General features: G+C 44.4%; 1 protein-coding gene across 5 annotated transcripts in view; it reads left to right on the top strand.

Moving 5' to 3' along the window:
• Positions 1–273: 273 nt before the first annotated feature.
• The window catches only part of ENTPD1 (ectonucleoside triphosphate diphosphohydrolase 1), a 30,281-nt gene continuing 19,138 nt past the window's right edge, over positions 274–11,416 (top strand). The window contains exons 1-2 of one of the 5 annotated variants that reach the window (XM_027672137.1): positions 740–818; positions 5,686–5,998. Coding sequence is in view for 2 of the 5 variants with exons in the window: in XM_027672132.1 (XP_027527933.1) it covers positions 396–411 (16 nt within the window). In the remaining 3 variants the exon portion in view is untranslated. Of the gene's footprint in view, positions 412–723; positions 819–5,685; positions 5,999–9,536; positions 9,681–11,416 lie in introns of those variants that run through there. The other 4 variants (XM_027672132.1, XM_027672133.1, XM_027672141.1 and 1 more) reach the window with 4 other exon arrangements.

Here is an 11,416-nt window from a genome sequence, read left to right as displayed (position 1 = left end):
GAAAATGCCTAACAAAAGACTTTCTCTCTGCAGCCACAATACCATCCACCCCCCGTCCCGGGCCAAGGATGCAGTCCTGCTCCAGAGCACGGCCCGGCAGAGCCAGCGGCCGTTCCCTCGGGTAGCTCCGGGCGGGACCCTCCGAGACGGCGGATAAACCCGAGGTGCTGGTAACGCCGTAGCTCTGAGGTAATCTGCTTTGAGGAGACCAGGAGGTCAAGCCTGCAAGTTAAATGGATTTGAGTCATGTAGAGTTAAACTAACCCCTCCCACAGCCATGGACCACTAAAGCGCCCATTTTCATGAGCACCTCTCACTAAGGCAGCTCGGAGCCGGCGGAGGCTGAGAGAGGAAGAGGGGGGGAGCGAGGGAGGAGGGAGCGAGCACCAGCACTGATGGATGAGCCAAAGGGTAAGGACAGAAGCGAACCGCTGACCTCCAAAGGCAGCCCTCACCCCCGGCGAGGGGCGCGGGGGGGCGGCGGGGCTCGGCGGGGAGCCCCCGGGGTGGCGGCATCCCGCGGCCGGCACTCGGGGGAGGCTGTGCATATTCATGAGGAGCTCCTTTGGATGTGCCAGTCAGGCGGGAGCTGTGGCTGCGGCATCCCCGGGCGGCGCGTCCCTCCTTCCGCGCCCGCGGAGCGCTGCGGGCGGTGGGCGAAGGCTCCGCGGCGGGGGCTTGCCGGGGTGGGCGCAGCCTTTGCCGCAGTCCGCCCCCGGCTGACATCATCTTCCAGCCCTTGGACTCCGGGTCGCTCCTGAAGGACAATGCCGAGTTGTGACTGGGGTGCCCGGGTGGGGGGCCGGGAGGAGCCGGAGGTGCCCGCGGGCTGGGGGGTCCCGGGCGGTGCAGCGGGGCGGGCGGGAGCGGAGGCTCCGCGCCGGCGTCTGCCAGAAGTTTGGTGGCGTCAGTGCGAGGGATTCCCTCCCCGCGGCGGGGAAGAGCCGGCTGCGAGTCCCGGCTGCCGCCGGCGCTGCCCGCGGGGCCGGGGCCGCTCTCCAAGGGCGAAGGGGGCGGGGAGGGAAGAGCAAAAACTCAGTGGAAGTGTTAGCTGTTGGAAAACCGCGGTGGGAGGCAATAGCTCTGAGGTTGGAAGCAGTGCTGTGCTAGGTACGAGGGGCTCCCGGTTCATGGTCTCGGAAAAGGAGGATTCGCCACTCGGCAGCCGGGCAGCCCTCTGGCCTTAACTGCGATCCTGGGGATCGGGGGAGAGACCTGGCAATAGCTCTGTTGCACCGGGATTTTTCTGCAAGATACATGACTTGTACTAGGCTTTGCTTTTTATAATCAGCTGACACGGTGCACGTAGCAGCACTAGTCACACAACGTTTGGCAGAAACATTTCCTAGTTTAGTATCAGCTTTTGTCTATCTGGGTGCCTTACCCATCTGGGTGCCTTACCCTCTGTTTACAGCGCCTTCTGCAATAGGGTCCGTCTTTCTGTACTGCTGACAGCACTGAGCTCTGCGTGGCTTTCGAACACAAAGCAGGAACTCGGACAAATAAGCAAGAAGCAGTACACTGAAAAAATATCTGGGCAGAAACTTAGCCTTTAAATTGAGTGAGAAGCTTAGGGATAATAGTTTCCACTATTTTGATAGTTTCTTGTTCAGTACCAGGTGGAAGTCTCTAATTTATCATTGTTATGACAACAGGGAAACAAAATGTGATTTTTTTTTTTTTTTTGCCGCCTAGAATAAACAAAATGGTAAACTAGACCTCTCCGAGGTTTTAGCTTCATAGAATGTAATTAATAGCATTTGGGAGGAAGAAGCGTTTTCTCAGTCTGACGTACATCAAAATTTAAAGCAAAGTATGGCAGAAGGAGAAGGTTAGCTCATTAGTTTATGCAGTCATGAGTGAAGCTGGAAGTATTTAGAGATAATTTGCCTCTGCTAAGGAGGGAGATAAGAACAGCTTTGAAACCAGTCTTTTAAAAGTTTCATTCCAAAAATAAAATACAATGCGTGAATGGAGATTTCTAGTGAGTGAGGAATCACAGGGAAGAAACTTAGATAATGAGAGCTGATTTAGCAAAGAGGACCAAATAAGCCTTCTTTTAGAAAGTGGAATTTTAAAGAGACAGAAGGAAACTGAAGAAAACTGACAGTGCTCAGGACAGTTGCAGAAGAGGCAGTGATGGTGTCAGAATGGGCTGACCCACAGAGCATGCAGGTCTTGTAAGAGCCTAAAGAAAATTAGTGCAATAAATAGCAAGAAACTGTGTTTTGGGGGGGGGACAGAAAACACGACACTGTTTTTGAGAACTCCTCTTGCAGTATCTTTTACACAGGCAGCAGTCAATGGGTTCAACATGGGGGAGTCCAGGACAGGCAGTATCTATCAGGTATCAGGAAAGTTTCCACCTTAAAATGAGGCACAAATGCACACCAAGGCCATGTCCTTTCATCAAAAAGGAATTATTAGGGAGTGTTTCAGTAAGAGACCTGTTTCCTGTGAGCCTTGTCCACAAGGAAGCCTGATTTTAAATATTGATGCTGTCATCTTTGCTTTGATATTTGGATTAATATATTAACATAGCCAAGGAAGAAATTCTGCTTGGGATGCTACAGAGCAACAGGTTATATTAGTGATTAGTGTTGAATACCTTCTTGGACAGAAAGCATGACTGCCTGAAAAATACATGTTACTGAAAAATATATAGGTGTCCTTCAGTCCACGGAGAGCGTGATGGTGGTCTCATGTAGACAGCAGTGAAAATCAGCAGACCTTCTAAAATATATTTATTTTAACCTAGAAGGTACTAAGGTAGTAACTGATTGGGAGCTCTCTATATACATGATGAATTAATTAATCAGATGACTGCTCTCTATGGATTGTTCCAGCATACAACAATAATCAAGCAAAATCTTATGGGGAAAAAAAAAGTAAAAGAATGTGAATGGAAAATCACAAATTTAAAGAAGACATACTGACCAGCACTTCAAAACCAAGAATGAGGATAACTTTGACTTGTTCATTCAGACAGTGAAGGCAGCAAGTAGAAGTTAACACAAGTAAATGGCAAGGAAGTGGAGAAAGAGGAATTGGAGAACATCCGATAGAAAATACAGACTGTAAATTGGGGAAGATTATTTAGAGAAAGTAAAGATGTCAGGGGAAATCTAAATTTAGCAGGACTAAGCACAATTAAAAGGAAGCATTTTGTGTTCTTAGGAACAAAATAATGTATATCTAGCAATTGTGTAATCATTATGGAGGTGGACAGGGTAAGATTTTAATGATGATGCAGGAAAAATCCTGGAAAAGTGTTGGTTAAGCACTTTTCCAAACTTGAGGGGAGAGAAATTAATTCTGATATGAAGGAATATTTCATGAACATATTATAACTAATTAGCTTGTTTTGTAGATTAACATTTTGGGGGGCAATAAAGTTTTACAACAATTTAAAATTAAGTATGCCAAATATTTATTGAGAAGATCTATACTCAATGATTTTCATTTCAGCAAACTGGAACACTAGGGATATCTCATGCAATGGGAAGAATAGTATTGTTGATCCAATATCCCAGCAGTATGATGGTAGGTAGCCTGGAGAACTATTTCCAATTTAACTTGACATCAGTTTTATCTAAATTACTGGATAGATCACCTCAATAATCAGGTTTTAATAGCTAGTATTCTTTTGGTTTTGTAGAGCATAAAACTTGTCAAAGTAGCTTTCAGAATAATGTTGTAGAAATCGGTAACACTGTCAAAATGGATAACAGAATGAATGCATTGAAAAGGAAATTACTCATCCCAGATGGAAGCAAACATGGGTTTATGTAGTTCCCTCAAGTGAACATATTAATCTGCATCCTAGAATGGAGGTAGTCCCATCTTCAAGAGTTGGCAGCAAGAACTTCAAGGATTACGTTTCTTTTGGGTTTGGAACTTGGTCAGAGAATCCATTTATAAGAAGGGGTGATGTGAAGTATTTCAAGTACTGGTAGATTTTTTAATTTGTCTTTGCTTTCTTGAAGGCTCTTTTGTTTACACAGTAAGTCAGCTGACTGAACAAAATAGATGTCACACAAGCCTGGTGTGATTCTCATTTGGGAAAACAGGCTGCATTTTGTCTAATGCATGTTATCACTCATCAAAGTTCTAAGAAAAAATAAGTATTCTTAAAAACTTAGTGACTGTTGAATAAATCTTGACTCTAAGTTAAGGGACTCTATAAAACCTTACTTCCCTGATAGTTAGGAACTACTATACAAAAGGGGAGGGAACTGGAAGAACTAACTTCCCTGGTTGCTATTGTACAGCCATGAGTTGATTATAAGTGTAGGACTGGGAAGGCACCGGTCCTTTATTTTCCAAATAATTATTTGCACTTGTTTTATTTTTCAGAGATAACAAACGTGGTTGAAAACAGCAAATATTAATATCTTCCATGTTTAAACTTCTTCACAATAGATGAATTTCTGATGTTGTTGTGATTATAAAAGTCTCCCTTTGACTCTCTAGCAAAGAATGAGCTAATGGATTATTAATGATATTCATCAAAGGAAATAATCACTAAACAGCTGTGTTTCCAGAAGTATTCTGCAAGAGGCCCAATGGCATTAGACATTTTCAATAATGATCTAAAAAGTATAAAATCATTGCTGATTTACAGATGGAGTTTGTCAGTGCTAGGAGGACCAGTGCAAGTACCAATTAAGTCAGAGGAAAAAGTCTAAAGAAGCCAAGAGTGGTTGGAAACATAAAGAGCAAATAAAAGGCTTCAAGCCAAGCTTGTAAAAGCACAGCTAATGTGACTTTGGGAGGAAAATTGGACATTCAAACTCTGAATAGATTAGAAAGACAATGTTTTCCAGAAAAAAATATGCAGAGGTGTGTATGTGTGTGTGTATATATGTGTGTATATATATATATATATATATATATATATATATATATATATATGTCTGGGACAGCCATAACTCACAGTTTTAATTTTTTTACATATATGCTCAGCTGCCTTACCATGGAGGGAGAAGGTTGTCCTCTAGTCAGCTTTACTGTGACCACTGCAATAAGCTTTTTGTTTGCCTCTTGAATTCTAATTACCAGAAGCATATAGAAAACTCTCAAGGAATTTCTAGAGGAGAACAAATAAATTTAAGAGGCTGGATACCTGAAAAGGGAAGAGTTATAGAAGCTATAATAATTTATAATCTTTTTGTTCTTTCCTAAGTTGCATAACTGGCTTAGTATAGGAAAAGTATCACTCTTGGTCACATTCCTTTTTTTTCCCAAAGACATCTTTACACCTTTAGCACCTGTTGGTTTGGGAGCAACTAGGAAATGAAACTTTTGGGTTAATACCCTCTGGGTAGGTATTTTGTACCTTCTTACTAGCCCAGTGCTCAGTTTCAGTGTTCCACAGAGCTGGATCTGGTGGGAAGTGTGTTGATACAGGAGCTGAGTTCTCAGCTTGGAAATTATCTGTTCAAGGTGGTTAGAATGTTTTTAAAGACAGAAGGGTTTGGGCTGAACGTTGAGATGAAGTAGATACACAGAGGTGATTTTGGGGAGCCACCCCGTAAGAGATTAGTATTGCTTGAGACTAATCAAACTTAAATTGCAAAATTCTAAATGATGTTCAAAAGAGAAGCACCACTGTTGGTTTTCTGAAGGCTGAGTTAGATGGGGACCACTTCTAAAATTTTATTTCCTTATTGTTTTGTTATCTAGATGTGAGAACTGGCTTTATCTTTCAACTCAGTGGAAACTTCCCTTCCCTGAGCAGAGCTGAAGGTTTATGGCAGGCACTTCCATCACTGTCTCCTAGTCATAGAGCTGTTGCCAGTATGCTTTCGTGGAGAGCAGCAGAGCCTAAGGGTGCACTTCTACAGCTGGCATAATCTGACATAAATCTGTGCTGCTGAAAGAGAAGAGACAAGGTGCTTCTCCTTGTCCCCTAGCCTTGTTCTTTTTAATCTGCAATAACTTTCAGCTTGTCTAACTTGAAAGCCACCACCAGCCCAAGTGAGAGAACAGAAGGAGGGTAAGTGTAAAAGTCACTTAGATTAAAATTATTGGGGGGGATGTGGAAATCTTCACTGCAACACAAGGAGACATGCAAAAACAGCCCTGTGCTCTGAAACAGTGCTGCATTAGCAGTACAGATAAAGAAATGAGTTAAGGGAAAAAGTGTGAGAGACCAGATGGAAGGGAACAGAGACGGCTAAGTGCACACTGAACAAATTCATCTGCTCACATCCTCTCATGCATCTGCTGCCCCCAAATGTGGAAAATGCTGGAAAGATCTGTTTCCCATCCTGCTCTTTGGGCTCCTTGTCCCTCTGTCCCCAGTCCTGCACTGGCTGTTCACACTCAAGGGTGATGCAGGCTGTGTAGTGGTCACTACTGTCACTACTCTCTTGGTGCTTAGCCAGCACCAGCAATGCTACAACTATGCCTCTTATAGGTTCTTGTCTAAACCCTTTGAAGCCCATATTTGTCCCTTCCAGCTTGGGAAGAGCTTTCTGTGAGGATGTGCAGAGCCGCTTCACTGTTTGCCTTCACACTCCCTTTCACATTCCCCTTGTGATGTCAACACAGGGATTAAGTTTCTGAAATAAGGAGGCGTAGGTCCACCAGCCTGACCCATGCTGTCCCATGCTCCCTTGTGACCTTCATCCAGCTGTATGCTACATCTCTTCTGACCAAAAAGTAACCCTTATGTGGCAGCTGAATGGTTTACAGGCTGGAACTTGCACCTTTGACCAAACACTTTTATTTTGCTTAAGCAGAAGTTAAAGGCTCTTAGTTGATTTGTATTCTCCCCTTTGTTTCTGACCCTCTTGAGAATCTTGGCTCTGATTACATAGGATGGTGAATGCCAGATTGTTCTTGAGGGAGAGGATGCAAAGAAAATGGACCTGTTTTTACAAAGGAATGAGAATTAGCTTGTCTTCATTAACTGTCTGCAATCTTTCAGCCGAAGCTCAAACCATCACTGGCCTTTGAGCTCTGTGCTGACTGGAAAAGGTGACTCAGCAGCTCAGGACGCAGAAACCGCTTCAACCCCTCAGATGGTTCACAGCACTGTCACATTCTGCTCGAAGGGCACCCGAGGTGGTGGAGTGACAGGAACGGCCGCATCAGCTGCTGTGGTTTCTAACGTTCACCAGAAGTGACACTGCAGATGGGGGCAGGGGAGGCAGCAGCCTCTGCACCTTTCTCCCTGGGCTGTAGCAAGAAGAGGTAGACTCCTCCAAAAGTGAGGGATGGAGGGAATTTGGAGACCCTTCAGTAGAACTAATGGGATGGAAACATCCAGAGTGCATGGCAGAGCCCAGGGAGCAGGCATGCAGCAGGAGGGAAGATCGAGCTCCTGTGTGGGGTGTGGGTTGGTGGTGAGGACAGGTAATGGAGTGGCATTTGTTCCTCTGCTGAAAACTGTCCCTCCCTGCCACCTGCTGTTTGCCAGAATGGGAGGGGGCAGCTCTTGCCAGGGAGAACATCTGCTCTTGGCCACAATCAACCCTTGGCTATTGGCTCCAACTGCTTTGTGGGAAATACACTGGAAATCTGCAATTTTGTCTTGAATTGAATGTGCTCGGTAAGCTGATCTAAAGCTTCTATATATTTAGTCTCGCTTTCCTGAAATAATATAGGAAGCTTACTGTTTGTCATCTTTGTTTGAGACTGCAGTAAACATGAAAACAGCGGAAGCTGAAAAGATCTTTATTCTGCTAAATCTAGTGGTCAGGCTCTTGTTTACAAAACTTAGAAATACTGTTGCAACCAAAAGCATGGAAGTCATACAGAAAAGAAGAAAAGAATGTTCCACTGATGTTGTTTAGGATTTATTCTTTCATTAACCAAAGGGAATTGGGACCTTATTTGAAAGGTGAAACTATGGCATAAGACAGAGATACAGTAGTCCCTTTCTGTGGCAGAGCAAACAGAGCATGTAAGCAAACTGTGAAGTTAAACCTTTCCACTTCATCTTAAAAATAGTGATTTACAATAGAACCTGGCCCCATGCTATGAACTCCTTGTTAAAGACAGTAATTTTACAGTTGCTTTTTAGGTTACAAAGCATGTCTCAGCTACAGAGACTAGTAATTTCTCTGCCAATTTAAGGACCTTCCAGTGTTTTGGCCACTTGGTGTCTTAGAATGCTAACTGGATCCCATAGGCCTTGCTGGGAATAGATGTCCTTCTGTAAATAGGGATTTGGAGAACCTCTTCTGCCCCTTTATTTCTTAAAAGACTGTAACCGTAAATTTACACATCTCGGGAACCTTTGGTGTGGTGTAGTGGTCAGTCTTTAGGTTTACTAGCATCTTTTTAATGTAGTAGTGAATTCTTTTAACTCTGGTTTCTCCTTCCTCCATCCCCAAAGTCAGATGGCAGGAAGAAGACACAGGGAATGCTTTTTTCCTCCATGGGACTCTGCTGGCTGTGTTTCTCTTTTTCAGCATGTTTCTCCTAACCTAAATGACATTTTCAATTTTTATCTCCTGTTTTTAAAGTTGTAGCAGAACTGCATAGATATTGTAGCATGAGTCATGTGTGTACTTTACTAGACCATTAATCTCCAAATTGTTGTTAGTCTGGCAGAACATCAGAGAATATATCAAAATGATGGAAGATGAATTTAAGAGTAGTTGTAGCCAAAGTGTGCTGCTCTTTCCATGGACCCTGGGAATTCTGCCTCTCTGCAGGAAGGAAGTGTGCTGTGAGCCCTGGCACATGGGAGCTACCCAGGCAAGTGGATGAGGTGGTCCAGAGGACAGAGAACCAGGCATGCGCTGCTCCCTTAGGCTTTTTCTTCATCTGGGGAAATGGGGCTAATGGTGCTGACCTCTGTAAACTCCTTGGCAGTATATGGGTCAAAAGCACTGTGACAAATTTAAATGTTTCAATTTGTTACTAGGGAAAGGCTGAGGTTCAACAGATGGTGGTATGATGGTGGGCTCCAGTATTACCTGTTTTGTATCAGTTTCCCGTAGGTTGTGGGCAGACAGCACTGCTGAGAGCTGGAGTCAGCTGTGTAAGCCACAGAGTTGAGGGGAGCCTGGGAATAGTGGGAAAGTAGTGAGAGAGTCCCGGCCTTGCTTGGTGTCTGTGTGCTGGGAGAAGGCTGGACTCATAAGACTGTGGCATGAGCATGAGAAAATGTATATGCACAAAAGCCTCCTTGTGAGCGTTGTGGTTCTGCCATGGGATAACTGCAGCTATCCTGTCTCACCAGAGCTTTGTGGGAGAAGCTGAGGTTAATGCCAGCCTGGGTATAAGAATGCTACCAAGTCTGCGCTACACTGGTGACAATGGTCTCACCCTGTGCTGTCACAGGGAGCTGCTTGGCACATGACAGACTGAAAACAGCTCCAGCTCTAACGCTGTCAGTAGATCTTGGGTGTAAACTATTTAAAATCCTTTGTGGTGAGTCTGGTAGTGGCACCCGGGAACAGGCTGTATTGTTCCCCTCCAGAATTTCAACATCCTCTAATTTCCAGAAGACTGCCACTGCTGCTGCGCTCATGCGTGCTGTGCCACAAGCTCCGAGCAGGAGACCTGCCTACATTTGAGCAGCAGACTGAGCAGCATGGTTACCACAGCAGCCCTAAAACCTACTCCCTTTGCTGTTGCTATAACCTAACCAAACCAAGGAGACCTTTACCCATCTGTGATGATGGCCTGTGGAGCGAAGGTCCTGGTACACCATGCATAAGGTAGGCATGCAGCTGGAGAAGCAGAAATACTACAACAGGCCTGAAGGAAATGTGAATGAAGTGTGTGTGCATGTGTGTGTGTGTGAGAGAGAGAAGAGTCAAACAGCAGCAAATCAAAGGTTAAAGGAATGGTCTGTATTGATAACCAAAGGACACGACCGACTGCACTAAAAGTGGATAAATGCCGAAAAAATGTGTTTGTGACAAGTCCGGCAGCCTGCACCCTGATAAGCCTCACATGGATGGCTTGTCAGCAAAAGGCATGGGTGCTGATAAAGCCCATGTGCAGATGACTCTTTGGGGAAGAAAACTGTGCTCCAGTAACAGAAGGATCACAGTAAGCTCAACAGCACATCTTGTGTGTGAGCTGTCCTCTTCCCAGAAGGAAGACAGACCGTGGCAGCTAAAGTACCCAAAATGAGAGGGGAAAAAAGGCACTGAGCAGCCACCTGCCCCAGGTAAATGAGACTTCAAGGCAAATGGATCACACTGCAGTAACCGTTATCTCCTGAAGACAGCAAAAGACCTGCTGAAGAATTTGTAGCTTGCCAGTGAAGAGGAACCCAAGAGATGCAGTGAGGACTTGGCATCTGGCACGCTTGGTCTCATCTCATGTGGGATCCTGCCAGAGCGCCTGGGCGAGCTTGGTGCCTGTGAGTACAAGGGGAGTGAGTGTGGGTGAGAAAATAAGTGTGGCTGAAACGATTTTTCGAAACAAACATCATCTTCCTGTTTCATAAGGTCTTGCACTGTTGCTGCACTAACTTGCTGTATCATAGCTGCACTAAAAACTGCTCCATTCTTAAACAAAGCTTTCACATCTTTTTCTCCTCTATCGCTGGTAATCAGAGTTTAAGAAGCTTTTGTTTTGGTGTGATCAATGGTGCAAAAATATAATGAGTTCCAAATTGAGCTGTAAGAGGCTCTGAGGGCTGAAAAATACTGGATGAAAATATCAGACAAAACAGGACGGCAAGGAAAGTTGTCAGATGCTTTCAGTGATGGGAAGTGCAAAGTTGAAACTACTCAAAAGCCTTTTGCCTTCACTGTTCCCACCCAAAGTAAGTTGACTTCCCCTGTGTCTGCGTAAAGAATGAGCTGGTCGTGACCCAGGAAGAGACCTGCTGCTGAGAGTCATCTGAATAAGAGTGCTGTGGGAGCCCAGTTTATAAATGGATTTTAAAGCTAGGGCTCCCACATCTGCCCCATAGGGTTACTGTAGAGCTCCTATTTCTCCTTCAACCTCTAGCCTTCATTTCCATACTTTATATCTCTTTAAGTGAGCCCTCATCTCTTTGGGATCAAATCCTGCTTTCAATTAGTGTTGTTGTCCTTATAAGTATCTGAAGTTGGAGTTATTTTTCTCTTGTTTGTCTTTTTATGAGTTTTATTGTTCCTGTGTAAGATGGTGGTTTCCATAGATACTTCGGACATTAATCTGTCCTCAGTGGACATACAGTTCCTCCCAATGAATTACAGAGCAATTTGCCCCTTCTGCTTGAGGCCTTGGCTCCTTCATCCATATCACTGCTATACGGAGCATTTTAAAACACTGTTGCTGTAATGTCATCTTGATGCATTGCCTTGTGCTCATTACACAGCTTTCAATCCACATGACAGAACTCCCATCCAACCAGTTTTAAATTCAAAAATGGTACATTGCATTCTAATTTCGAATTTTGTCCCAATAACTGTCGGAAACTTTAGCTCAGCTTTTCTCTGCTATGGGTAACTGT

This window comes from Neopelma chrysocephalum, unplaced genomic scaffold (assembly GCF_003984885.1).
Source record: "Neopelma chrysocephalum unplaced genomic scaffold, ASM398488v2 Primary Assembly neopelma1_97390, whole genome shotgun sequence".
In the NCBI taxonomy this organism is placed as follows: Eukaryota; Metazoa; Chordata; class Aves; order Passeriformes; family Pipridae; genus Neopelma; species Neopelma chrysocephalum.
Note: the sequence above shows the minus strand (reverse complement) of the source record. Positions and strands in the feature narration are given on the sequence as shown.